At 53.3% G+C, this 27,586-nt stretch overlaps 9 protein-coding genes and 1 non-coding gene across 10 annotated transcripts; 5 read left to right on the top strand and 5 right to left on the bottom strand.

The window, feature by feature from the left end:
* Positions 1-5,033: 5,033 nt before the first annotated feature.
* Positions 5,034-6,867, top strand: ColSpa_10880 (suppressor of glycerol defect protein 1; the record flags this gene model as incomplete). Its single annotated transcript, XM_049277092.1, has 3 exons — positions 5,034-5,200; positions 5,263-6,777; positions 6,834-6,867. 3 exons carry the CDS (start codon positions 5,034-5,036, stop codon positions 6,865-6,867), a joined length of 1,716 nt encoding a protein of 571 aa, XP_049133049.1.
* Positions 6,868-9,564: 2,697 nt separating this feature from the next.
* ColSpa_tRNA_285 lies at positions 9,565-9,663 on the top strand. The gene is given in 2 exon segments: positions 9,565-9,602; positions 9,620-9,663. It is a non-coding gene; the product is annotated as a tRNA-Leu (tRNA).
* Positions 9,664-11,085: 1,422 nt separating this feature from the next.
* Positions 11,086-12,624, top strand: ColSpa_10879 (high-affinity fructose transporter ght6; the record flags this gene model as incomplete). The annotated part of the gene is made up of 4 exons (XM_049277091.1): positions 11,086-11,510; positions 11,577-11,826; positions 11,886-12,284; positions 12,340-12,624. 4 exons carry the CDS (start codon positions 11,086-11,088, stop codon positions 12,622-12,624), a joined length of 1,359 nt encoding a protein of 452 aa, XP_049133048.1.
* A 194-nt stretch (positions 12,625-12,818) lies between these two features.
* Positions 12,819-13,768, bottom strand: ColSpa_10878 (arylamine N-acetyltransferase 2; the record flags this gene model as incomplete). Its single annotated transcript, XM_049277090.1, has 2 exons — positions 12,819-13,410; positions 13,440-13,768. 2 exons carry the CDS (start codon positions 13,766-13,768, stop codon positions 12,819-12,821), a joined length of 921 nt encoding a protein of 306 aa, XP_049133047.1.
* Positions 13,769-14,906: 1,138 nt separating this feature from the next.
* On the bottom strand, positions 14,907-15,911 carry ColSpa_10877 (ankyrin repeat domain-containing protein 17; the record flags this gene model as incomplete). The annotated part of the gene is made up of 1 exon (XM_049277089.1): positions 14,907-15,911. One exon carries the CDS (start codon positions 15,909-15,911, stop codon positions 14,907-14,909), a length of 1,005 nt encoding a protein of 334 aa, XP_049133046.1.
* Positions 15,912-17,842: 1,931 nt separating this feature from the next.
* Positions 17,843-18,871, bottom strand: ColSpa_10876 (uncharacterized protein; the record flags this gene model as incomplete). Its single annotated transcript, XM_049277088.1, has 1 exon — positions 17,843-18,871. The coding sequence occupies one exon, from the start codon at positions 18,869-18,871 to the stop codon at positions 17,843-17,845; it is 1,029 nt and encodes a 342-aa protein (XP_049133045.1).
* Positions 18,872-20,179: 1,308 nt separating this feature from the next.
* Positions 20,180-20,509, top strand: ColSpa_10875 (uncharacterized protein; the record flags this gene model as incomplete). The annotated part of the gene is made up of 1 exon (XM_049277087.1): positions 20,180-20,509. One exon carries the CDS (start codon positions 20,180-20,182, stop codon positions 20,507-20,509), a length of 330 nt encoding a protein of 109 aa, XP_049133044.1.
* Positions 20,510-20,815: 306 nt separating this feature from the next.
* On the bottom strand, positions 20,816-21,595 carry ColSpa_10874 (putative tRNA pseudouridine synthase; the record flags this gene model as incomplete). The annotated part of the gene is made up of 1 exon (XM_049277086.1): positions 20,816-21,595. One exon carries the CDS (start codon positions 21,593-21,595, stop codon positions 20,816-20,818), a length of 780 nt encoding a protein of 259 aa, XP_049133043.1.
* An 864-nt stretch (positions 21,596-22,459) lies between these two features.
* ColSpa_10873 (D-erythrulose-4-phosphate isomerase 1) lies at positions 22,460-22,989 on the bottom strand (the record flags this gene model as incomplete). The annotated part of the gene is made up of 2 exons (XM_049277085.1): positions 22,460-22,891; positions 22,942-22,989. 2 exons carry the CDS (start codon positions 22,987-22,989, stop codon positions 22,460-22,462), a joined length of 480 nt encoding a protein of 159 aa, XP_049133042.1.
* A 494-nt stretch (positions 22,990-23,483) lies between these two features.
* ColSpa_10872 (dihydroxyacetone kinase) lies at positions 23,484-25,262 on the top strand (the record flags this gene model as incomplete). The annotated part of the gene is made up of 1 exon (XM_049277084.1): positions 23,484-25,262. The coding sequence occupies one exon, from the start codon at positions 23,484-23,486 to the stop codon at positions 25,260-25,262; it is 1,779 nt and encodes a 592-aa protein (XP_049133041.1).
* Between the last annotated feature and the right edge of the window lie 2,324 nt (positions 25,263-27,586).

Here is a 27,586-nt window from a genome sequence, read left to right as displayed (position 1 = left end):
ATTGGAATTGTTGAAGAATCGAAACCGGTCGTAGAGATAAGGTCGGCATCGACAAGGCGAGGTCGACAACAGCCAACGTGGGGAGGTCGTGGTTGAGACGTGCGGTCGCTCACTCGTAGGTGTGTCAGGTAAATGGAATGAGGCTGATGACGGTGAGGTTGTAAAGTGGGAACGACTTCTAGAATGGCGAAGCGCCGACGTTGGGTTCGTGATGGCCTGCAGATGCAGAGTACGGTACAACCTCGAGAACCATCCGCGCAGCAGGGTTACGATCTGAACACTGTGGACGGTTGATTGGCAGGATAGAGTTGTTGGAGGAGGGATTAGACGGACAATGTGTAGCTGCCGGCTTCACTTGCATGCAGCGGGTTGATCCTCGTCACGCCAACCGGTAGATTGCGAGCGCTTCGCAAGTCAAGTGTAGGCGAGTTTGTAGACAGACAAACCCTGACCCACGATCGTTACGTCTTCACCCTGCTGGTAGGGCCGCGTCTCGACGGGTTTGAGCAAGGGGAGACGAAGGCCAAACCCTACGTAAACGACGGACAGACGAACCAGACCAGTGCCCAAGGGGGACCTGACGATATGCATGATCTACGCTGGCGATGGGAAAGGGGGCACAGCAGCCTCAGATATGGACTGATTCCTGCGTCTGCCGGCCACGTTGAGCTGCCACGAGTGCGTAGGTTGTGAATGATCTCCGCCTGGGGTGCTGAGTAGTTGACGGGGGATCAATCTGCGAGGTGACAAGATGGGATGGGAGGCAGGCCAGAGGTTTGGCAATCTGCCGCGCCGTGACAGATGGTGGGTGTTGGCCCTCGGGCTTCTCTCTCTACAGTTACGGCGGATGGTGATGGGAGGAGAGTAGGGCGAGTCGAGGGACCCTAGCCAATGGGCGTGCTAATAATATTCCGGCGGCAGTGGGTTGAAGGGATGGGAGGGCGGCAAAGGCGATGGAGGAGGGTGAGATGCCGAAGAGGGAGGTGTGTGTGTGTGTGTATGCGTGTATGCGTGTTTTGACGGCTTATGGTTTGTCAGAGGGGACGGGGAGACGAGAGCCAATGAAGGTGTCGCGTGTGTCGAGACTGCGAATCGAACCTGTTCCCGAGGAGATACATGGCACCAACGTCGTTGCAGCCGCCGAGTAAGATTGGGGGGAGGTGTTGTTCTTTGCGTCGTCGTCGTGTCGTCGTCGTCGTCCACGTAGGCCCAGGTAAACAGGAACAATAGCTACTCCTAGTGTAGGAAGAGAAAAGAAGCGACTGCCAATGGCTGCTGGACGGTGAGTGCACCACCACCACCTTGCACCACCATTTTGTGAAAATGCGAATCTTGGATTGTGTCAAAGCATCCCTGGCGAAACAAGCTGCGACACGGGCTCAAGCGACGAATCGAGACGCACGCCCCTCTCTCACCGGTGGGGATGAGGCCGTTGGGCCAATGGGACGCGGAAAGACGGACCCCAGCCAAGGGTACGTATCGCAATTCTGAAGCTGGCCCTGGTCGTGTTTTGGCGGGAACAAAGTGGGAGGGCGGACTGGCCACTCGCTGGCCCTTCTCGTCGGCAAAGTCGAGCTCTGCCGGGCTTGGGGATCGGTCCAAGATGTCTCGACGTGCAACTGGGCGGTTTGGGGGTTGTAGGGCCGCGGGGAGGTTATGGCCTCATTACCCACATGTGATGCGGAAGAGCAGCCTTGTTCCAAACGCGGCCCAAACAGCGACGGAGGCGTAGGCGGCCGTGGTGAGGCGGAAGGGGGCTGAAGACTTGGTTGCACTGCTGGTTGTGTGCTGTTGCGTTGCAGTGCGCTGTAGCTTGTTTGTCTGTCTGTCAGTCTCGTGGAAGTGTCTGCTTCCTTGGTAAGGGAGGCATGGTCGTGTACCCAAGTCGACCGGCACTGCAAATACCTAGTAAGGATAAGATTCGACAGGTGAGCCGCGAGAGTGGACTATTTCGGCATGCTCCGTGATGGCGCCGGGCCCGCAGCTGTCGACGTGAATCAGCTTGAATGGTGCTAATCAGCCATACCAGCATCGACGGCCGAAGGACGAACAGCCTCGAAGCGCAGCGGACGGCAGCGGGCTGCTCGAGCCAGGTACAACGGAGGTGATTGGCCGTGGACGGAGAAGAACCCAGGCCGCAGCTGTCGGAATAGGCTTCTCTGGATATTGCCTAGCGGGTGCGCGCTGCCGGCCAGCCCGTTCCAACGGTCTTGGGTCCCAGGAACAGGAAGGGCAGGCCCACAAAAGGAGGGCGCGGCGACGGCTCTGCTGGGAAACGCGTGGTGTAGCCAGGATCATGGCTGAAGGGGCCGTGTCGTCGATTCTGTCGGTCCCGTCTCTGTTCTCTGCCCGCCCAGCGCTGGGCTGTCAGGCAGGTAAACCAGAATGGATGGATTCATTTGACCGTAGCAATTTGCCCAGACCCGACAAGATGAAAGCCAAGCCTGGAGAGCCAAGACTCAATAGAGTACGAGAGTCGGTAAGATGGTCCAGTGGGCTTCTTTCCTGCGGACGGGGGGGCGGGGGTGTTTTCGATTGGGCCCATGTTGGCGAGGAATCTCCCCACGACCAGGCCATTTTGACTTGGATGGCGTATATGGCTAGTCCCCTTCACCTGAATTAATAACGTGGTGATCGTATCTCGAGATTGAGCGCGGATCCGACATGGCGGCACGAAAGGGGCGCCAAGGAGCCGTAGCCTGGCAGTGCGCAGAGCCTAGACGCCGACGAGCCCGAACCCGAACATTCGATCGACGAGAGTCACTGGTGGTATTGTTGGTACTGGTGGTACTGTTGGTACTGGTGGTACTGTTGGTACTGGTTGGAAGGCGATGCAGGTCGAGAGAGACGCCGTCACGAAGCAGCGCGGCAAACGTCGAAACCCCCCCCCCCAAAAGGTACAAGGTACCTGCGTTGCCGTAATCGGAAATGATTGGCCAGGAGGGTAGTCAGCCCCGCCCAAGTAAGCGTAATGTCGCCTTGCCCCTGAGGCTCTTGGTGCTTGGCATCCCTGCTCCGCTGTGGAGCCATGCTCAGACGGTTTTTTGTTTTTCTTACCGTTCACTTCTGCTTCTTTTCCATCCTCGGTCTCGGCGTCTCGAGCGTCTCTCTCTTTCTCTCTCTCTAGTGTACAGAGCACCTCTCTATCTCTCTCTCCCTCTTCTCCATGTGTGCATGCGTGTGTATCGTATCGCTTCACGTCCGTCCGCGCGAGTAAAGGGGCCACGGAGCCTGCGCTGCAGTCTTGACTGCCGTATCTGCACGGCGCCTTGTAGCGGTGCATTACTGCGTTATCTCGTGTCTCCGTGCTGAGTGGTCCGTTCTCTCTCTCTCTCTCTCTCTCTCTCTCTTGTCTCGCTGTGTTGCATCGTCGGTGCCCCTACCGGTAGTACTGTTGCGTCTTCTCATTGTCTTCGCCATCCATCGATCCATCCATCCTCTGTGTCTGGTCTCGAAGCCTCATCCTCCCACACCCCCCTTGTTTTCCACGACGAACCCCTCCTGGATCTCACACGGCCCTGATTTCCTGACCCCGGCCACCTCGCCCCGAGCTGCTTGCTATTCGTACCGTAGGCATGATGTCGCGGCCTCCTCTTGTGCCATGTTGGTTTGTCACTGCGACCCGAGAGTGCACTGGCTACTTTGCCAGCTATAGATGCCTAGCTGGCCGGCCGGTCCTGGCTGGCGGGAGAAGGACTGTTGCTGGCGCTGTCCCTGGTTCCTGGTTCCTGTGACGGTTCCGATCCCCATTGCGTGCTGAAGGTAATTATTCATTCGTTCATTTGTGTACGCATGGTATGTGCGTGTACTGTACTCGTAAAGTATGCTCTTTTAAACAGGAGGGCGTCACGAAAGTGGTCCTAATCCCTTCCTTTCTCTCCCCCCCCCTTTAACCCTGTTCACCCCCTGGTCCCATGTCCCATACTGCCCCCCCCCCTAGTCCCCCTCCCCGCCCAGCCCATCCATCTCTCACACCCGAGACTTGTCGCCCACTCCTCCTCTTCATGCTAAGATCGCCCACCTCCCGAATGCTCTTTTGACTCTCTTTTCTTTCCCATCCTCTCCCGTTCTCACGCCCCCTTTCCGCTGCTGCAAGTAGGGAAAGAATAATACCGCCCGTGTTCTTCTCTCGACTCCTCCCTATCCAAAAATCCGCGAATACCTCGAATTCTGGCCAGCCGCTCGAGTGCAGGCATTGTGTGCAGGTACGCCCATCCATCCGTCAACCCATTCATTCATCCATCCATCCATCCATCCATCCATTCATCCATTCAGTGCCGTGCGCGCATACGAATGGGCGGCGTAGCCACGAATGGGCTGCGTCTGTCGCCGTATGATCTACACAAAAATCACCTTATGTTTCCCACACTCCCCTGCTGCCCATCAATCCCTCGTCCCCCTTCCTTGGCCGCGCCCCCCCCCCCCCCCCTCTCGGACGCTCTCTCTTGCATCTTCCAAAACTCTCTTGCGCGCCATATCCTCCCGTCCTCTGTCCTCTCTCTCCCCTCCGCCACTTTCTGTCATTCACATTTCACACCCGTGCCCTTTTTTATTATTCCCTTTTTTAACCGCTTCGCCTCATTCTCTATTCACCGTCCGTTGGTGCGTGAAGCCGTCGTATCGCTGACCCAGTGACTGTCGGATTGCAGGCTCCAATATCCGCTCTTTTCTGGGTTCGCGCGCTCTTGGATCGACAGCTTTTTCTTCCTACACTTTCATTTTAGATGCATTGTTTTCTGCGCCCGTTCAGCAGGATCTGAATCAACCCAACCCGGCTCTCGAGATTATATACCCCGCAACCATTCGCACCGCCGCTCGTCACTACTACTGCTCCCGGACCAGACGTCGACCCGACAAAAAAGGAAGGAAACTGAAGGACAAACCAAATCCGAGGAGACGTTAATTGGACATCCGAGAAAGAGTCGAGAAGAAGACCACCCGCTACTGGGACAGTTCGGATCAGAAGGGAACTTTGCAAGGGATCGACCACCGACGAGCTCCTGGCTAGCGACAGCCAGACCAACCCGCCCGCCATGGACTACAACTACTATGCGAGCTCCGAGAAGCCCTCGGAGCGCTCGAGATGGACGCCCCTCACCCGCATGCTTCTCTCTGGAGAGATGACACAGGAGAAGCAAAAGGATTTGACGACGCGCGAGCGCTTCGACCGTTGGATGATTAACGAAGGATACCGAAGAGTGTACGTCTCTTTCTCTGCTTCTGCATGCATGCCTGTCGACGGACGACACTAACCACCACCAGCTTCGTCTTCGTGTTCCTGGTCCTCCACGGCCTAGTCTTTGCCTTTGCCACCGTCAACTTCGCCCTCAAGGACAACCTGCAAATAGCACGAGACACCTTTGGCCCGACTTTCATCATCGCCCGTTCCGCCGCCCTGGTCCTCCACGTCGACGTCGCCCTGATTCTCTTCCCCGTATGCCGCACGCTCATCTCTCTGGCCCGTCAGACACCCCTCAACGGAATCATCCAGTTCGACAAGAACATCACCTTCCACATCACCACTGCCTGGTCCATTGTCTTCTTCTCCTGGGTCCACACCATTGCCCACTGGAACAACTTTGCTCAGATCGCCGCCAAGAACAACCTCGGAATCTATGGCTGGCTCCTGGCCAACTTCACCTCGGGCCCCGGCTGGACTGGCTATGTCATGCTGCTCGCGCTGATGGGCATGGTCATGACCTCGGTCGAGAAGCCCAGACGTGCCAACTACGAGCGCTTCTGGTACACCCACCACATGTTCATCGTCTTCTTCTTCTTCTGGTCCATCCACGGCGCCTTCTGCATGATTCAGCCCGACTTCGCGCCCTTCTGCACCAGCATCGGCACCTCGGCCATTGGTGTCTTCTGGCAGTACTGGATGTACGGCGGATTCGCCTACCTGGCCGAGCGTGTTGCCCGTGAGGTCCGCGGACGCCACAACACGTACATCTCCAAGGTCATCCAGCACCCCAGCAACGTCTGCGAGATCCAGATCAAGAAGGAGCACACCAAGACCAGGGCCGGACAGTACATCTTCTTCTGCTGCCCTGCCGTCTCTCTGTGGCAGTACCACCCGTTCACTCTGACGAGCGCCCCCGAGGAGGACTACATCTCCATCCACATGCGTGTTGTCGGTGACTTCACCCGCGGCGTCTCCACCGCTCTCGGCTGCGAATGGGACAAGAAGAAGGACGGCAGCAAGGTTGTCGGTGTCAACAGCGACTCGAGCGAGGTCGACCCCGCCCTCCGCCGCGTTCTGCCCCGTGTCTACATCGACGGACCCTTTGGATCGGCTTCCGAGGACGTCTTCAAGTATGAGATTGCCGTCCTCTGCGGTGCCGGTATCGGTGTCACGCCCTTCGCCTCCATCCTCAAGTCCATCTGGTACCGCATGAACTACCCCCAGCAGAAGACGCGCCTCAGCAAGGTGTACTTCTTCTGGATCTGCAGAGACTTTGGCTCCTTTGAGTGGTTCCGCTCCCTCCTCCTCGCCATCGAGGCCCAGGACGTCGACAACCGCATCGAGATCCACACGTACCTGACGGCCAAGATCAAGGCGGACGACGCGACCAACATTATGATTAACGACGCAAACGCCGACAAGGACACCATCACCGGTCTCCGTTCGCCGACCAACTTTGGCAGACCCAACTGGGACATGATCTTCAGAGGTATCCGCAAGCTGCACTCGCCAGCCGAGGCCGGTGTCTTCTTCTGCGGTCCCAAGGGTCTGGGTAGCACGCTGCACATCTATTGTAATAAGTACAGTGAACCTGGGTAAGTGACTCTTGTGAGAACCATCCGAATCCCGCTCATTGCTAACGACGCCGCAGCTTCTCCTTCGTGTGGGGCAAGGAGAACTTCTAAGCCAGGTCTCGACAAAAAAAAAAGGCAACAACTTCATTTCGTTTCCCTCTTCCATCTTATTATTTGTCAACAATATCAGCAGTCATTGCCTGCCTGTATCGTCCTGTCCCTGCGCATCTCCCAAGAGATGCCACAGGATAGACTTGTCACGGCCACGTTGGAGTCTGATCCACTGGGTTGCGTGTAGGTGCGCCGGACGCCAGTGTCATGAGGTTGGCGGGTTTTTTTTTCTTGAGAGATTCGAGTGACGGCACCGAGGCATGCCGTGGGGAGGGGGGGTAAACAAAAAGAGTAGGAGAGAGGATTCGAGAGCGAGACGAGTGAGGAATTTGCATCGGCGGATGATGATAATCTTTGGCGTCATCCCCGCACTCCCCCCTGTGGATATACTATTTACTACTACCGACATTTACATTGTACCTAGCGATGCCATCATCAGTATACTTTAGACAGTTTTTTTCTTTTGATGCAGCAAGGCACAAGACTCTTGCATGGTCAACTGTTTGTGCCGTCCTCTCTGTCAATTCGTGGTCTATCTTTGCGAGTGACTGGCTTGTGCGCGCGCGTGAGTATGTCTGCGGGAGTCTACGAGCCAGAGGAAAAGCTGAGACGTGCAGAGCAACAGCGCTCCGGTTCGTACTTTCTCGGTCTTTGTCCGCCGCCAGCCTGTTGGTTGACGCAGCGCTCGGACCGGCCCCGGCCCCAGCACTGGATGACGAGCCCTCTGTTTCGTGACGCTTCTTGTAAAACGCGAGACTGGGATGGCATTGGACGGGAGGGAAAGGGGGAAGGCAGAGAGGAAGAGAGAGGTGGGGGCGGCGCGCGCCAGGCGTTTGTGGCGGGGTGTTCTGATTGGGTCGCACTTTTTGTCTTGCAAATGTACGAGGCATTGGGGATGTGCGGTGAGTGGGTGATCTCGTCTTGGCGATGTCGGGTATCTCGGCCGGATTTGGCGTGAGGCCATATGGGATGATGGGGACTGTTCGGGGTTCGACGGGGGGATGGAAGACTACCGTAGGGAGGTGTTGATGATGGATATCGTGATAGACGGCGTTGCGTTGGGCGGTTCTTTGGTGCCGTTCGGCACGGTGGTTTTATGCGGCGGTGCATTGTTGTGTGTTCTATTTTGATGCTTGGGGGTTGGGGGGTGGCATGCTGTTTTGAGTCTTGGGGTGGGGGATGCATGTGAAATTGACAAGCGGGTAGATTGGTTGTGAGGATGTACAAGGGATGGTAGGAGCGCTGAGCTGGGGGTTTTAGAGTCATGGGGATTGTAGGATCTAGCCTGGGCTGAATGAATGATTTGATATTGGTGTTGTTGGTGATAGGGAGGGATGAGGAGGCCGTATGGTGGACTTGTGAGATGAGTATGATGAGTACCCGGACTTCCTAATCTCGGATGAGAATGAATATAAGGACTAGATAGGAGTCTTATCGATCTGAGGACTGGATGTTGCTAGACTTTGGGTTTGGGCGATGTTGTGATCATGTTCAAATGCATTTGGATAGTCCTTGACTGATGGTCAAGGTCGTGATATTGGACAGGAGGTGTGTTTTCTTGTTTTTTGCTTCGGACTGGTGCTTCCTGGCTTGGGTTACGGTTAAACTTGTCCAAGAGGTGCGTGAAGAGCTGGTTTGCCATCGTCATAGAGGGCAGGCCTAAAGCTTCTCATTGAACGTCTTGTTCATCTCAACCGTGGAGTTATGGATGAAAAGCTAGCCAGCTTACTTATGTCGTGCTATTTAAATATGTCATTTCTGGGGCAAGAGAAGCAGCAGCAGGAAGATCACCCATAGTTATGTGAGCTGGTTACGACTTGACAATTAGACGCCTAGATTGCCGATATAACATCTACATCTTCCATGAGTGGGGGTTGGGTTCGTCTATGGCGATGAGGAAAGTTACTTATGACTCTCTTGGTGTCTAAATTGAACTTTTTTCACGATTGTCCCGTTTCTATTACCTCTGGAGGGTTCCGAGAATAGTGGGAGCACACATCATTGACTCTTGGCATCTTGCAGCATATCTCCACAGCCACCGAAGTAGCCAGGTGTCTCAAAGGTAAGGAAAGAGACTAACCGACCTTTCAAGAAGATTCACATATGCAATGGCTCAACGGCTTCCTGTGCTCAATAGCTTACAGCGCCACGCTAGGTGGTCAATGACCCGTGAGTAAACAAACGATCGTTCAATGATGCTAAGAAGAGTCTGGTTGACTGTGACAGTCTGACAACCCTCCCAAGCATTGCACGTCTGGAGCTTGCGTGAAAACGTCTTTCCAAGGAGTTCCCATTGTGTTGTCTCTGGAGTAACTAGCTGCTCATGAAAAGCAAGCGTAAGACTATAATCTGTTCTTATGTTAGTGAGTAATGTCTTGTACTGATCCCGGGAGCCGCACAATTCAATCTAGATGCGGATGCGACTATAGGAGAGTGCGGAGGGAGTTTACATTCCCAAGCGAGATCACATCGAATATTTGGAAGCAAGCAAGAACCCTGTTCCTTGGAATCTAGAATTCGGAACAGACTTGGTTTAAAGAGGAGAATGATAGTCATCAGAGAGAAGATTGCAAGAGCCTTAAGAATAGGCCACCAAAAGACGATCCCAAAGCTGTGAAGTCATGACTGAGGATACGATTACGTACTTAGTCATCAAATTGCTTATATTCTGTCAACCAATCAGATCTCCAGATCATAGGAAGGGTGGCCGAGTTGGTTATGGCGCCAGGTTAAGGTCAGCTTAACATCTGTTTCCTGGTGGGGCAACCCGCGCGAGTTCGAGTCTCGTCCCTTTCATCTTTTGCTTTTTGGTCATTTGGCTGGTCGAATCAGCGATAGCTTCTCATTCAATGCGAAACGCATTTTCAGCTGTCGTGGTTTCAACTTTTTGTAGGAAGAATGAGTCTAAGACGGCTACTGAAAGCGATGAGCGGCGGGCACCTACAGCCGAGTATTCTGAAAACCCACTATGCAGGCATTGCCAGGAGAGCTTGAGAACCAAGTCTCGGCTTTCGTCTTTGCTTAGGCATTTCCAAGCAGTCATCAGCCATCGTACCATGTTCTGTTTGTGGTAATGCTTCACCAGGGCATGTTGCTGTATGAAAGCTGCTCTCCCTTCGTATTGGGCCTTCGTATTCGCAGAAATCAGCGGTCGTTTGGCGCCGCATTGTTCTCATATTTTGTGGGAGCAGTCGACGTGCAATACAGGTAGGAAGCGCTGCGCCGGAACCCGTGGCCGGGATTGAAAGACCGGGAAAAGTGGACCTCGGGCCAGACTTTCCCATATTACGCGTGCCCGAGCCGATTCAAGCCGTGCAACTGGACGGTCGCGTACCCTGTTAGGTCTCCAAACAACAATCTGCAATACTGTGTTATTCAGAAGAAGAAAAGAAGCACCGAGCAAGCACCTAAGCCACGCACCGCCAAATTCTCCAGCAGCTGGGCACCATCTTAGACTCACATTGGCTCTGTTAACCCAGACCTCGACCGGAACCTGGCATCGTTGCCGAGTGGTCGGCCAAATTCGTCCCATATCGTATCCAAGGGCTCCAAAGATCGGGCGATATCCCGGGAAAGAGATCCCATCAATGAAAGAATCGACGTCACGTCTCCTCGCGATGCCCTTTTGTTTGTTGAACGCAGTGTGGGCTGATTCGTCAGGTGGCCCTTCCCGGCAAGCTCCTGACCAAGATCACTGCTCGGCGGCTCTTGGCCGTTTGCGTCACTATGTTGGGCCAAGCCAGGACCAAGAGCTTGCTCCCACAACCGCGCGAACCAGAATCCGTCGCCGTCTGTTGGCTCACCGAGCGACCGAGATTGCGGAGACGGAGCACTGCCCCACAGCGCCATAGCTAACACCGGCGCGCGCGCTTCCCCGGATCGGCGTCTGCATATAAGAGGAGATGGGGATGATGTAAATATTGCAGTTGTAACGTGCATGCAAATTCGACTTACTCGGCAGCACTCTCGGTCTGAAGACTCACAAACAACCTCGTCAAACATGGGGCTTCTTTCACCAAAGGTATACCAGTGGCTTGTGGGAGTTTTCGCCTCTCTCGGTGCCTTTCTCTTTGGTTATGACCTCGGTAGGTTTAATCTATACGACATGGACAATGATGAGCGCTCACTGTACCAGGTGTCATCGCCGCTGTCGTGGCATCAAACACATTCAAAGATGCCTTTTCCCCAGACACGTCCACAGAGGGACTGGTGGTTTCCATGTTCACTGCCGGCGCTTTCTTCGGTGCTGGTGCAGCTGGGCCGCTAGGAGACCGCCTGGGGCGACGAGGAACCATTGTCACGGGAGCCCTGTTCTTCCTTCTCGGCGGGGGTCTCCAGACTGGCGCTCGCGACATCCACATGATGTGGGTTGGTCGCTTGATCTCCGGCCTAGGTGTGGGTGCTCTCTGCATGATTGTTCCGTTGTACCAGGCGGAGCTTGCGCACCCTAGCATTCGCGGCACGGTCACAGCTTTGCAACAGCTCATGATTGGTATTGGAGCGTTCGTCGCAACATGGGTTGGCTGGGGTTGCTATACCCAGCTCACCACCACGAGCGCGCAGTGGCGTATCCCGTTGGCGATCCAGAATATTCCGGCTCTTATACTTGCTGCATTGACATTCATGTTCCCCGAGAGTCCAAGGTAAGCCTCTACCCAAGCTAGGAAGAGCTTCATTCACGAAACCCATCACTGATTGCTCACAAACAGATGGCTCGGCGACAAGGGAAGAGACGAGGAGATGCTAAAGACGCTGGCCCGCCTCCACTCCAACAACAATGTCAACGACGCCTTCGTCAGGGCCGAGTACGAACAGATCAAAACTGCGGTTGAGATTGAGCACCAGCAGGAGGCAAGATCGTACATGGACCTCTTTCGGTCGAGGAGTTCATTCCGCCGTCTGTTTCTTTGCTGTGCTATCCAGGCATCCGTTCAGATGACCGGAGTCTCAGCCATTCAGGTACATTGCAGCCATCCGAAATCGAACGCATGCAGTGGCGTGGGCTAACGTCAGTTCAGTACTACTCTCCTCGCATCTTTGAGCAGATTGGCATTGCGACGCAAGACACCTTGAAGTACCAAGGAATCAGTAATGGGCTTGCCATTATCGCCCAGACCCTTGCGATGCTACTCATCGACCGCACCGGTCGTCGCTGGCCCCTCATTGGTGGTAACATTTTCAACTCCATCACCTTCATCATCGCCGCGGTCCTCCTCGCCTTGTTCCCTCCAGGGGAATCCAACAACCTCAGCGCTCAATGGGGATTCATCGTCGTCACCTGGCTCTACAACTTCAGTTTCTCTTCCACATGCGGCCCGCTGTCCTGGATCATCGTCGCCGAGGTCTTTGACACGAGGACTCGTTCAAAGGGAGTCAGTATCGCCACAATGGTATCATTCGCCTTCAACACCATGATTGTAAGTAGCCGAGAACCCCCTTCTCAAAGTCCCAGTATTTCTGACTGTAAAACAGGGCCAAGTCACGCCTGAGGGCATGGAATCTGTAGGATACCAATTCTACTTCCTCTTCATTGTGTGTAACATCACAAACGCCATCTTTTTCTGGATGTTCCTGCCGGAAACCGCTCGCCGGCCTCTTGAGGAGATGAACGAGCTGTTCAGCAGCGAAAGCTGGTTCGTTGCCGGAAATACCAGCAAGAGGTACAATGGCCAGGATCTCGAGAGCCGACTTCAGGAAAAGGAGCATGATGTGTCAGCGGACGTGCACACTGAGAATGCGCACGCCGGGATGAAGTAGCTTTGGGGCAGTATCGGGGATACGAGGTTATTTATAGCGTAGACCGTTCGTGTCTTGGAATCCCTCTAATTAACTTGTGGTCTAAATGATCCAGGTTGCTGATAAACGACCAGACAACTGAGTAGGTGGTTTTGCTGGAAGTGATGGCTCGCCTGCACGTCCCTAGGTAAAGGTGTAATGTCATCTGTTGGCTTTCACTTCACTTCTAACAACTCCTGGGGCATGCCCTTAATCGCCTTCTGCTCTGCGGGTGTCAACGCAATAAAGAAGTACTTCTCGATAGCCTTGACCCGCTCCTCCTCGTTCTTCAGAGTCTCAAGCAGCTCAACCTTGTCACCAATTTTCCTCTTAACCTCATCCTTGTGCAACACGATCGTGCCCTCGGCTTTCTTCGTCTCAGGGTTCATAATCGTCCGCATGCACAGGACCGTTTTGACAAAGTAACTCGTGGGCTTCTTCATGACGGCGTAGTTCATGATCTCGAAGTCCTCGGGGAAGAACTCCTGCTCCGTGAAGCAGTTCCGTTGCCGAAACGGCCCATCGGCGGTGTCTGTGGAGGAGTACACCCACATGCGCTGGTCCGGGTCGGTATTTTGCTCTAGCTTCTCATAGACGAGCTTGCCGCGCAAGGGTGCTATGGTAGTGAACTCAAAACCGGAGTCCTTGTGTAAGGGAACAGGGACCATGGTGGCGCCCTTTCCGAAGCCGACGTCTACCACGTAGCGCTGATCGTCAATGGTGACGAGGTTAAGCATGTGCGACCTCGTCGATATGAGCGAAGAGTAACTTGGGTAGTATGACGTGCAATCACTTACCATCCTCCAAAGCGATCTTCTTTTTTGATCTTCGCGCCGACGCTAACCAGTTTGAAACCCAGGCTTTTCAGAACGGCGCCGAATAAGGCATTGAGCTCCATGCAATAACCGCCCTTGCCCTGTACGACCACCTTATCGAAGAGATCTTCCAGATCCAGAGAAACCAGTCGGTGTTTAGAGTAGTGCAGTGTCAGACTCTCGAAAGGAACTCTCGCAAGCTGGTGAGCCTGGAGTTCAGTAAGCAGTTGCAACCGATCTGATGCATGTTTCTCCCGAGGATAGTTGATGTGGTGAAAGTACCGATCTAGCTGCTCCTCGCTATACGACATGGTTCGAATGCGACAATGCGGAAAACAATTTACTTTGAAGTTGAAGATCGTACATCACTTAGTCGCTTGTGGACATGTGCAATGATTACCAATCCCACATGCGCTAGAGGTTCTTCAAGAGGCTCGTGCAACTGGGTGTGGAGCTTTTTTAGTCACCGGTGCATATTAGACCGACTTCTTTCCAGTTGAGTAATAGTATCCAATTATGACGTGACTGATCTCGGGGATTTTAGCTGATTGCAATGCCGACCCAGATCAGTTAGAGTCGAGCCATTGGTGCCATATACCACTGCATCTCCCAAGCCAGCTTTATTGGTTGCATACAATATATGAGAATAGGCCTTGAACATTTGCAATGGAGTGTTAGTGGATCACAATGATCAAAATGTGGCGTGAGGCAAGCAGGCCGCTAATTGCATTTACAACTTCTGGGAAGTCCTGTGGCTGTTTCTTATGTACTCTAGAAGTTTGCCCTAGTTGCTTACAACTTTGGCATATCTCATCGAGTGCCAACTAACGCCATTTCTGCCACGGAAGGGGTAGACTAATGAGCTTCTGGAATTTCAACCTACTTAAACATTCTTGAACAAAGGTTTTAGAGTAAAAGTAAACATCAAAAGGGGGATACGAAAATGGCGTTAGTTGGCACTCGATGGCATAGGCAGTGATATAATCACTAAAAATAGTTATACGAACCAGCTCTATCACACCGGGCACTAGTTGACGTCAAAAACCTTCGCTGCGGGGTAGGCCAGTCAATACCATTGCCCAGCACAACTGACCCTATCAAGGGCTTAGGAAACATCGGCTTTGGAGTAATGTTGGGCATTGAAGCGGACAAGGGTTTCGACGTCAGTTGGCACCTGAGGGGACAGCTAGGGCCATCAATGACATGCTATGACCTTTACGGTCATCACACAAATATGGGGAGCAAATCTGTCTAAGCTAGGTTAGTCAGTAGTACAAGTACGTAACCAATGGAGGGGGTTTCAAACTCTGGGCAGGCAGGGTCTTTGACACTGCAAGCTTCGGGAGTAAAAGTGACTGAAAACAATTCTGTTTGTGAAGTCTAGCACGAACCAGTTACTAGTTAGGCACGCTAGACCCTAGATTATGTGACGCTTAATAATATTGTTTACTAACGAGCTCTTCTATCTAGAAGCAGCTGGGCAGTCTCTGTGTGCCCACGATAATAGGCAGCCTGGAGGGCACTGTTGTATTTACCACCTGGTGCGTTGACATCCGCTCCCATGTCTAGAAGCAGCTGGGCAGTCTCTGTGTACCCACGATAACAGGCAGCCTGGAGGGCACTACCATGTTCACCGCCTAATGCATTGACATCTGCTCCCCAGTCTAGAAGCAACTGGACAGTCTCTATGGGCCCACAATCACAGGCAGCCTGGAGGGCATTGCCGTATTCACCGCCTAGTGCGTTGACATCCGCTCCCCTGTCTAGAAGCAGCTGGGCAGCTTCTATGTGCCCACGATAACAGGCAGCCTGGAGGGCACTGCCGTATTCACCGCCTAGTGCGTTGACATCCGCTCCCATGTCTAGAAGCAGCTGGGCAGCTTCTGTGTGCCCATTTTCACAGGCAGCCTGGAGGGCATTGCCGTATTCACCGCCTAGTGCGTTGACATCTGCTCCTCTATCTAGAAGCAGCTGAGCAGCCTCTGTATGCCCATTTTCACAGGCAACCTGGAGGGCACTGCCATATTCACCGCCTAGTGCGTTGACATCCGCTCCCCTGTCTAGGAGCAGCTGGGCAATCTCTATGTGCCCATGATAACAGGTAGCCTGAAGGACACTGCCGTATTCACCGCCTAGTGCGTTGACATCCGCTCCCATGTCTAGGAGCAGCTGGGCAGCTTCTATGTGCCCATTATAACAAGCAGCCTGAAGGGCACTGCCGTATTCACCGCCTAGTGCGTTGACATCCGCTCCCCTGTCTAAGAGCAGCTGGGCAATCTTTAAGTGCCCATTTTCACAGGCAGCCTGAAGGGCACTGCCGTATTCACCGCCTAGTGCGTTGACATCCGCTCCCATGTCTAGAAGCAGCTGGGTAATCTCTATGTGCCCATTATAACAGGCAGCCTGAAGGGCACTGCCATATTCACCGCCTAGTGCGTTGACATCCGCTCCCATGTCTAGAAGCAGCTGGGCAGCTTCTATGTGCCCATTATAACAGGCAGCCTGAAGGGCACTGCCGTATTCACCGCCTAGTGCGTTGACATCCGCTCCCCTGTCTAGAAGCAGCTGGGCAGCTTCTATGTGCCCATTATAACAGGCAGCCTGAAGGGGGCTGACGTATAAACCTCCCTGCGCGTTAGGGTCAGCTCCCTTGTCTAGTAGGCGTTTTGCAGTTCGACTGAGCCCACATAAGCATGCATAGTAGAGCTTCGATCCTTCTGGAGGATCTGGGTTGTTGTCCCAAGGTCTGTCAGCCGAATATAAGAAACACCACCGTTGGAAAGTCGTATCGTTCTGTATAAACCATATTACGGCTTGAAGGACGTCTGCTGACGTCTCAGCCAGAGTAGCGAAACACGCCCACGTTTCCGCAGCATATCGTGCCATCGGAAAACTCTCTTTGATATTGTGGTGGCTGCCGTTGATATCCGTAAGATACGCTAAGCAGGTTTTGGTGATCACAATACTAGCTTTCGTGCGGTCGAAATCGACTTTGGAAATAAGAAACTCTTTGACTGAGAAGTGGGCAAGATGCAATTCCTTTGTTGCTTCACCGGATTTTGAGACTTCAACGAGCGACACCAAGCTGGGACAATGTCGTAAAACTTCTGCATCGTCAAATACTCTGGCGTCGATATCGAAGTGTTGCGCTTCCAGTTCCACTTCTGTAGCGATTATCTCCACTGCCTCCGGAACCGTCAAAGGCCGTTCAGAATACACCAAGAACTGTAGGAGACGTATTGCACGACTTTTAAGGTCTTTCGGTATGATTTCGAGCATCCGGTTGTACGTCTCAGTCAGATCTTGAGGTAAGTTCATGAGAGCTTCTTTGATCGCTTTGGGACTCGAGCACCTTGCTAGGCTATCCAGTTGACAGGCTGCCCATCTGAACCTGCTTGAGGCGTCAGGTATGCCATTGAAATGTGGGTAATTGGTATACACTTACATCCCGTCCGCTCCACCTCCAACTCTGTTTTGAATTACGTTGATTAGATCTGGTGATAAGCCCTTGCGTTTAAAATCATGATCATGATGAATCCTTTTGGCGACATAGGACTCTATGTCGGTATTGACCGCTGTTCTGTCCAACGACAGGCAGCTGTGTTCGCCTATCAATGGGGGAATATCGCGCAAAAATTCCGGTTCTGGCCGACTAGTGCAAAACACCTGGACATGTCCTAAGTCTGGTCTGCACATATCGTCCTTTATCCACGAGAGAAGCTCATTCCTTGTAGTAGATTCATCTAAGGCGTCAATAACGACATAGACCATCTCCTGTTCTGCAAGAGTCTTGCAAACAACGTCCATGAGGGTCTTCGTCGTAGGCTGATTCCGACCCTCCTGATGTGCTTGGAATAAATTATCGAGAAGCACAGTAGAGTGAACGCTGTCATGATACAGTTGGAAAACAAGTGATCGAAGCAAGCCATCCACGGTCTGTTTTGTGGTGTCGCTGAAGTCAAAGAAGAAGTGAAGAACGGTATGAGTGTCTTTCGTATTCTTCAGATAATCAAGGACTGTCGTGCTGAGAACAGTTTTGCCGCATCCCGCGAGCCCATTCAGCCACAAGTATCGATGGGACCCCGAAGCCCATGCCTGGAACATCGGGGTTTTCAGAAGCCAGGTGCCTGTTCCCTCATGTCGGAGTTTCTTGGCGTGGTTGGCATTCGTCGACGGGTCAGGGGGAGAAAGCCAGCGCTTTATCTTTTCGGTCTGAAGATCAGACTTGATGGATTCAGTCGTAGCGTTTGTTGCGATTGCGGTATTCTGTACATCGTCTAGTTTCCTATCGACTAGCTACAGTCAGTACTTGTACGTCCTCGGTACTTAATGCCGTGGCCCATTGAAGCTCGCTCCTATTCAGGGCCATCCGACGAGGGTAATGACTAACCAGACTGAATAAGTTCAAGAGCCCGCTTTGTCTCCTGAATCTGCGCAGCTGGCACATGACTGAGGAATTCCTTAGCATACGCAGCGGCAGTAGCCGAGGCGTAGCGTTGCCATCGATCGTTCTTGTGAGAATCGGCATAATCGCAGATTCCTCTTATAACGAGACAGGGAAAGTGGTTCATTAGGCCAGCGGCTTCCATCTCAAAGCAGATACAATCCTCTCCAACATCAGCTACAATTCGGTCACGAGTAGCGGCATCTTTGACAAGCGTGTTGCCAGACGCGATGATGCCATAGTGCATCTCGGGGTCGGTAGTTTCTCGAGGGTCGCGCTGAACTTCCTCAGCTGCGTCACAGCCGCTACAGTCTAAACCAGATACGTGTTCGCATGATGCCTGGAAGAGGCGGTCATTGTCAAATCCCTGATGGAGGTAGCCAGGGTTCTTTTTTGATCTTCTGCCCATTTTTGGGTTGTTTGTCACCATCTCTTGTAAGAAGCCAGGAACTTTGGAATCTCTCCGCTCGTGATAGGCCTGGATGCTGGTAAGGGCATTAAGAAGAACTGTCGGGGGCCTTCCCAGAAAACTTTTGCGCTCACGCTTGTCACCGGACTTCGCCTTGATCAAGTCGTATTGGCAAACACCTCCAGTGGTCCCATCGGGCTGGCTGACAACAACGTCGCCAAGACGGATATCCTGATCTTCGTCCGGTAGAGCGATGCCGCCTCCAATGCCGACCAAAAGGCCGATGCGAATGGCGGGCAACGAAGCAAGGAGATTCGAGGCGGTAGTGGCCGCCGAGGTAGTTCCATAAACCCCAGCGGCAAGGGAGGCAATGACAATGTTATGCTCTCCCATCTGACCCCAAGTGTACACGTTCGAGTCGGTTTGGTGCCTTGTAAACCCTTTTGGTTCTGCGTGTTCCTCATCAAGCATGGCAACTGCAGCTGCCCGCTCGATGGCAAGAGCTGCGATCCAGCTGACGGTGTAGGAATCCGGACTGTCGAGAGCTTTCGGAGACGCCATGATACAGAGCGGATAGCGAACAGAAATATGGACCAGTGGAGATGCGACGATGATATGTGTTAGGTCAGATTGCGTTTCTGAAGCGCGGTCTGCTAGACAGGAGACCTAGCCTCCCAACTGATCTGATATCGATGAACCGAGCTGAAGGGGAACATGGTAGGGCTGCGGGTGCGCCTCAAATATATATGAGCTCAAGATCAGGCTCGCGCCGGTTGCAAGGAGTATGCGGCCTCCGCGCTTGTTGTCGCATATGATTGGTGGTGGCTTGGACTAAGGGTGATATGCAGCACGTGGTTCAAATACCCCTGTTAGACACACGTTGATAGCGATATCCAGGCTCACCTTTCGGTCGATGGCCAGGGCTGACGTAAGAGCAGGACGTATCTTCCAGAAGTCATCGTCTTACCAAAATGACAAGTTCGCCATTTTTAATTGGAGTAAAATATTCGCGGTCATGGTGTAGGCTAAGACAATCGTCGGATGTGGTCTCCGTACTTGCAGCATCGAGCCCATATCGATACACCAGATGAACGTGAACACGGCATGGAGGTGCGGGCCTGTGATCCGAATCGCTTCCGTTGGATCGAAAGACTTTGGTCGGGGCCTTTCCAGAGGGGAAGCTCGCATATGAGCTTTTGTCAAATACGCGTTGATTAGGCCTACTTGGGGTCACTTGTGTGTGTACGCGCGTTTGTATGACAATGTAATTATCTATCCGAAGGTCTGTATGCAAGTCGATCTTACGACAAATAAATGATTATAGGATACGAGACGAGCTCAGCAAGACCAAACGCAAGTAACACTTTCCAGATTCAGAGTACTTGGCTAGGTATGTTCTCAAGGCCCCATTGCATCAGCCGCCTTGTATCGTGACAGTAGCTTGTCAGCCCCCAACAGCGCACCCCTGCTCCTGAAGGTGCTCCATGTTTGATTCTGAAGCCCGAGATATCGCTCTATGTTGACATTGCCCAACTTGCTATTGTACAACTGGGTTTATCTCAACTATCTGTGATCAGAGTCTCTCATATAATAAGTTGTCTGAAGTTTTGCAGATTCCTCACAGGTGAATGTCAAACGGGCAGCAGGTTGCTGGACTGCTCGAGTTCCCTTTTAGGAAGGTGATGTTACACCTGGACCGGGATGACAGCGTGTTGCACATGGCAATGCGTAACCGCTACAGGCGCTATTTGCGCCTGCAAACCACTCAACTTCGCCACAGCATCACACTTTACAATCCCTCTTTCGTCAGCCTCAAACTTGATGCGACTACTCCTTCTCGCGTTCGTGGTACCCTGCATCTTAGCCGCCATGGGCGAAAAGTTCATTGTTGAGTTCGGTAGCAGCAAGGTGTGTTCATCCATTTGCATTCATCCACCAGCTGTTGCAGTGCCGCGCTGGAGCGACGTAGATCTGACGATGACGCTACAGGATGAGGACAGAGAGGCTCTGATCAACAAGTTGACCGCCGACGAGAGAACCAAAGTCGTCAAGCGGTTCGATCACGCGATCTTCTCTGGAGTTGTTATCGAGACTGGCAATCATAACATGGACACTCTCCGGGCCATTCCGAATGTTGGCAATGTGTGGCCATCCAGAAATGAGGGGATGCTAGGCGCGCTTGGAGGGTCGCAGTCGTAAGATGGGCTAAGGACATCGAGCGACATGGACATGATAGTTTCTGAGGCTTTTTTGGCACGTGGCCATACTATCAAAATTCTTACTACTGGAATGACGAATGTTGCCCGAACTGAGCTGACAACTCTCAACTGCCTCCTCCGTCGTTACACCCCTTCTGAGTACACACTCACCCGGATGGACTGACACGTATTCTCGAGCAAACGGCCTCAACTCACGAGCCACTTTGGGGCCTGCCACATGATCAATGCAATTAGATGTCCAAGAAAATGTCCCGTTGCTGTATTCCCAGATCTAGGACAATTACCTTCAAGATTTTTGAAATGCAGTCACTTCTGACACCGTCTTGAGAAATCGCGGCACATCATGCCCGAACCTCCCAAGAAACAGCCCATCCACAGCCTCTCCCAGTCTCTCAAACAGACCAGGCCCAGCACTGCCGCCGTAAATCACCCTCGTCGTTCCTGTCCTCTTCTTGACGCTCTCGAATGACCTGATCCCCTTTACCACTTCGACAACGTGGTCCTCGCTGGCCGGCTGGCTTGCACCGATGGCCCAAACCGGCTCATACGCAATGATGACCTCCGCGGAATCGGGGACATCGGCCAGGGACTGATCGATCTGAGTCTTGCACTCGCCCAATGCGACCTCCAAATCGCCCTCCGTCTTTTCACCGATGCAGATCAGCGGAGCCATGCCATTCCGACTCGCGGCCGCGGCCTTCTTCGCCACGACTTCATCGGTCTCGCCAAATAGCCTTCTCCTCTCGGCGTGGCCGACCTCGACGATGGTGACTCCCGTCTCGCTTAGAACAGCCGGGCTGACTTCCCCGGTAAAGGCGCCGAAATCATCCCAGTGGCAGTCTTGCGCCCCGAGGCGGATTGGGACGGGCGAGGACTTGAGAGCTTCGCTGACGGGGTGAATGGAAATGAAGTCGGGGATGAAGAAGATGTCGACGTTGTCGAGGGTATGAGGAGGGAGGGACTTCAGCTCGGCTTGGACGGCGGCGATGAAGTCCAGCGTGCGTTGGAGCGGGAAGTACATCTTGGTTGAGAGGCCGATGAGCCTCCGGTTTGGTGACGTCGTCATTTTGGAATTGCAGTTTGGATTTCTTAGCTGTGATGGCTTCGTGAAGTCTGCTCTGTCCGTACGCCTGTTGAGAGGCAGACTGCGTCGCATGTGGTGGTGTTTCTATCCGTTTTATATTGCGGAAAATCGGGCCATTCTCCGCTCCAAGATGCACGCGCATCACCACCCCCACGCCTGTGTGCGGAAACGTATTCCCTGGGGACTGGCCCACACCGATTCTCCGGTCTCTTTCAATGCCATTCTTTCCCAATTATAACTTTTGATTTAAAATTGGCTGATCCATTGACTACAATCCTCGTCGCGGAGAACGTAGTCGGCACTCACTGCGCGCAGCGCCGATGTGTTGATTTCTCCATGTTTTCCATCGCGTGGTGGAGGTAGATGACTGGAAGCGTAACGCTCTTTGGTCCATTCTTGGTGCGATATGTTGAGCTATCTTGGAAAAAGTCATGCAAGTCAGATGTGAAATTCTAATCGGCTGAACGCATTTTATTACCGGCTTCCAGTAGGCATGTATGAGTCGCAGGAAAATGACAACCGGGGATGAGTTGCAAGCTTGGGACTTAAAGCCTTGAGAGTTCCATTCGGCAGACAACTGCGCACAATCAATTCTGACAGCGTCCGCTGAGGGTCACCCTAAACCCCCAAACTTCAGCGTTGCAATGGCTTTGCTTTACGCGTACGAGCCTTCAAAAGTCGGTTGGGTCCACTCATCTGTGCTTCGGGGGACCATCAACGGTACAGCACCCATCAGACAAAATCTACACGACAAGGTGTGCTGTGTTTCGCATGGGAGAGAACGAGAATGGAACTCAAAATCATCAATTATTATTCGCTACACCACTTCTCCAAGCCACATTCACATCATGCAGCGGCCTCTAGTGCTTTGATGACATGAACCTTCTCCGCACTCTGGCTGGTGGGATCAAACGTGTATCCAAGCCAGTCCTTGGCCAGTCTCCTTGCGAGCTCCAAGCCAATTACTCTCTCGCCCATGCACAACACCTGCGCATCGTTGCTCAGAATCGACCGTTCCACGCTGAAGCTGTCGTGTGCTGTCACGGCCCGGACGCCCTTGACTTTGTTGGCGGCGATGGCCATGCCGAGTCCCGTTCCGCAGATGAGCAGGGCGCGGTCGGCTTTGCCGTCGGCGACCATTTGCGCTGCCGCCGCCGCTCTGTGGGGGTACGCCGTCTTGTCGGCGGTCTCGTGGCTTCCCACGTCCTCGACGAACTCGACGCGGGAGTCCTTCTGGAAGTCTGCCTTGATTGCGTCCTTGTACTTGATGCCGGCCTCCTGTAATGGTGTCAGTCCAGTTGCGGGCCGAGAGAATGGGTAGTTCTTACATCGCTTCCGACGACGATGCGGTACTTGGGAACAGGGTTGCTGCCCATCTTGACGTCTTGGTAGGTGAGATGGAAATGGTGCACGGGTAGGTAGGGGCGGAGATACAGTCAATTCGCGCTTATGGCTGAGGACTGAAGATGTGGCACTGGGATGTCGAGCAATTAATCTACGCAATGACAAGAGCAAGAGACGGATGTTCTAGTCCAATCTAGAATACTTATACAGCATTGAAAAGCAACTCATCGCTTCGATGTGAATGAGATGACAGGGGGTGCATGGCGCCTAGCCGATCTTCCGCTGCGGAAATCCGGGGGTGTCATGCAGCTGAGGCCGATTGACAGAGCCTCCGGAAAATCGCAAACCAACACCCGACCGCTCACCATATGATGCTGCTGGTTCAGCAAGCAAGATGTGATGTTTTTTGCGTGTAAGTAAATCACAGACCATTCAATTCGGATTCAATCCAAGCGAATAACTGTTTCTAAGCGTTCGTCACTATTCAGCTGACCAACACACTACACAACCCTTGGCTCCAACCACCATGTCAGACCGGCACATTTTTCCATCCTCCGAGGGACTTGTTGACAAGTCTCTGAGGGGCTTCATCTCATACAACCCCTCCCTCGGTCTCGACCAGTCTAACCGTGTGGTTTTCGACACAACATACGACAAGTCAAAGATCAGCATCATCTCTGGTGGAGGCTCGGGCCACGAGCCGGCATGGGCCGGCTACGTGGGCAATAACATGCTGGCTGCCTCCGTCTCGGGCGACATCTTTGCCAGCCCCTCGGCAAAACAGATTCAGGCCGCCATTGAGCGTGTGCCATCAGACGTCGGCACCATCCTCGTCATCACCAACTACACTGGCGACTGCCTCCACTTCGGGCTCGCGGCCGAGAAGGCACGGAGCCGCGGCCACAACTGTCGCATGATCATCTGTGGTGATGATGTCTCCGTCGGAAAGAAGGGTGGCAGTCTGGTCGGCCGCAGAGGCCTTGCCGGTCAAATCGGTGTTCTTAAAATCATCAGCGGAGCGTCCGGTGCCAGCGCCGGGTCACTCAACGATATCCACAAGCTTGGTATCGCCGTGGAGTCAGAGATCGTTTCTATCGCGGCAACGATGGACCACTGCCATGTGCCGGGTCGCTCAGAACACGCGCGTCTTGACGCTAACGAGGTGGAGATTGGTACTGGGCCGCACAACGAGCCTGGTTACAAGAAGGTGACCCCTAGCCCATCGCCTCAGGCTCTGATCGACCAGTTGTTGCGGTATTGCCTGGACCAAAACGACCCGGATCGATCGTACGTCAAGTTCAGCCCCAACGACGAGACAATCCTGCTGGTCAGCAACTTTGGTGGCATCTCCTACTTGGAGATGGGCGCCCTGGTCGACGAGCTTCTCGAGCAACTCGACGAGAAGTGGAACATTCGTCCGTCAAGGGTATACTCCGGCCCCCTTGAAACCTCGCTCAACGCTCCGGCATTCTCAGTATCCCTCATGAACATCACAACGGCAGCTGAGAAGTGCTCGTTCTCGGCGGAGCAGATTCTGCAGTTTGCCGACATCAAGACCAACACACACTGGGAGTCCATGGCCGGCTCGCAAGCCATCAGGCGAGACAGGAAGCAGCAGTTCGTCGTCTCTCCCCCTGAGGAGGCCAGGAAGATCGAGGCGAGCAGGGACGTGAGGATGGACCCCGCGACTCTCAAGTCCATGTTGCGCATGGCGTGTGAGGCCGTCATCGAGGCCGAGCCCGACCTTACGAAGTGGGACATGGTCATGGGAGACGGAGACTGCGGCGAGACTTTGAAGACGGGTGCATCGCACCTTCTGGAGGCTCTGGAACACAAGGGAATCGCTTCCGAAGGCTCCATCGTCGCTGTTCTTCACGAGCTGGAAGACATTGTGGAGAGCAAGATGGGTGGGACTCTGGGTGGCATTCTGGGCATCTTCTTCGTCTCGCTCAGCAACTCTGTCCAGGAGAACGCCCAACTCGCCAAGTCTCAGAACTTCTTGTCCCTCTGGACCCTGGCCCTCACATCCGCCTTGGAGCACCTGAGCCACTACACGCCCGCCAAGATCGGAGACCGCACGATTCTCGACGTGCTTATCCCCTTTGTCTCGGCTATCCGCGACGGAGGATTCGAACAGGCAGTCGAGGCGGCGGTCCAGGGCGCCGAGTACACAAGAAAGACAAAGGCGAAGCTTGGCCGGGCGACGTACGTCGCGGTCTCGGAGAAGGACACCACATTCCACCCCGACCCTGGTGCTTGGGGCGCGATGGTAGCCATCAAGGGCTTGCAGTCGGGCATGGCATGATTAATTAGTTATAAAAAATAGCGTTACTTTGTTCACTTAGTGTTAGATTTGAATTACACATGATCCCTGGATACCTCACTCATATTGTCTCTTGAATATCACATTGTTTCAGTGTATGGGTTTCAGTGTATGGTACTGATCGTATCCCCGGATTATGGTAATTACTGTCAAACGTGGTCATTTGGTAGTCGAAAAAGGAGCCTCAATCGTCGACCGCTTATGTTTTATCAACAGCTTGACATACTTTGATATGATTTGGAACCTGTGTTGAAGCTTCCAATGGCAAGACCAGACGGTTCTAATTGGTTTCTATCGACGATTATTTGGAGCCAAGGTCCTGAGTACAATTGGAAATGCAGCTCTTACCGCACATATCTCTCTTGCAATAGTTAAGGTAACTCATACTATTTCTGTAGACCCGATCAATCGAATATCTAATGCGAAAGGCCTCTGCCAGCATTCCATCGTTGGTGTCCACATCCAGGGTGTGATTGATGTTGTTGAAAGTTTTCACCAAACACTCACCGTCCCATTTCATCTTTGTACTGCAAAATCAATTGGACCAAGAGGGGCATATACTATACTCACGTGTTTGTTGGGGTTGTTGTTGAGGGCGATCGTGAATATCTCTTTGACACCGCCGATTGTTGTTTGTTTCAAGCAACAGAGAGCAATTCACACAAACCATTTCGATCATCTGACGTACTAGAACTGGCCACGGACCCCAATATTAGAAGATCTACCGATTTTACACGTGTCTTAGAGCCACCGACCTGCCAGTCACCGAAGCACGCAGAATAGTGAAGAAGTGGAGCATGTCAACCCACAGGGGTGGGTGATGCGACCGGCAAGTCTCAACACGTCAGAAACCATTGCTCAATAACCAATGTCCGAAAATCGTATGCCGAAGTCGCAGGAGACTGGCTCTGAAGGCTGGTCACGACCAACTGGATGGCACCGGCATGGTGAGTTCGGAAGCTCGGCGCACCATCGCACTGCCCCCTTATTGAAGAATTGAGTAGTTCAGTCACCTGCCACGAAAAGACCGGGGGTTAATCAAAGACAAGCAGAGCTCGGCGGCTGGACTTTCTGCAAAAAGATGGAACGGGTGAGAAACCCCCTTTCCCCAGGATTGCGGAAATGGGCTTGCCACGTCTCCGCAGCGTTCGCATTGGCTTCGGCTCGGTCCCGGGGCCATCTTCCGGGGAGGGTATGTGTAGGATTGCCACACTTTTCCGCAGCTTTCGTATTAGTTATTACGCACTCCCCACGTTCTTTTCCTGGGAGCGAGGACAGCATGTGTCTGTTCTGTGGAGCTTACCCCTCCGCCGGACGAGCGTTTTGACGCAGCCTGAGCAGCCCGAGTTCCCAACTGCTTCTTGGCCGTTCCTGCTTGCGGTCATGCGACCCAAGGTTCCAGAGGTCCAGACTCTGGGATTCGAAAATAACCGGGGACTCGCCCGTCCTCAACGTCGCGGATGTTTCTTGTTGGACGAGACTAGAACCGGGACGACGGGGGGTGGTGAGGGTCCTGGGGTAATCGCATGCGCCGGCTTGCCCAAAACGGCAATCCGAGGGCGAGGCACAGACGCGCCGTCAAAGGTGGCGGGTTGACTGGGAAGATCTTTTTGAGTTTAGGGGGGTCCAATATGCGGGAGAGTCTGGGGGGGTTCGCGGGGGCAAGGTTTTTGGCGTCTTGAGGCTCCCTTGACCGGACGACGTTCCGCGTTGCACTATGTGAGCCACTTTGCAAGTTTCTACTGACACCGGGAGTTGACCTAAACTGATACGCATTTCAGATCCAGATCCGTCTTAGAAGAAAATGGAATTCTCACGATCGTGTCCGAATTACAGCCCCATCACGAATTGAACCCGTGATTGCACCCAAGTTACGACCTTCCAAAATATTGGCTTGCAAAGTGGTCCTCCGCTGCTTCTCTACCGTTCGGCTGGTGTCGCCTCTCTGCTGTCGATCCCGGCCTGCCCGGCGCGGCTTGTCCGGGTTTCTTCCCGCGCCTGAGCTAGAGAGAACATAGCAACTCCAAGCACCCCACGAACCGCGTGCAGCCCAATTGCTGTTGGTTCGTGACAATTGCCTGACGTTATGCACCTCATCAACAAGGGGCGGAGGCCACACTTGCCATCATCCCTACCTAGGGGTGTGTGTGGTATGATGTGCAAAGAACGAAGCTCCTAGTCCTAGAAGGGTAATGCCGGAGACTTTTTCGTTCCCCGTTTCTGATCTTATAATAGCAAACATCGTGACCAGCAAACAGAGTTCGTGGGCGTTCTGCATTTCTTCTGGTGTCCCGCCGCATGACTTG

Source organism: Colletotrichum spaethianum, assembly GCF_022836535.1.
Source record: "Colletotrichum spaethianum MAFF 239500 DNA, contig39, whole genome shotgun sequence".
Taxonomy (NCBI): Eukaryota; Fungi; Ascomycota; class Sordariomycetes; order Glomerellales; family Glomerellaceae; genus Colletotrichum; species Colletotrichum spaethianum.
This window is presented reverse-complemented; position numbering and strand designations above follow the sequence as displayed.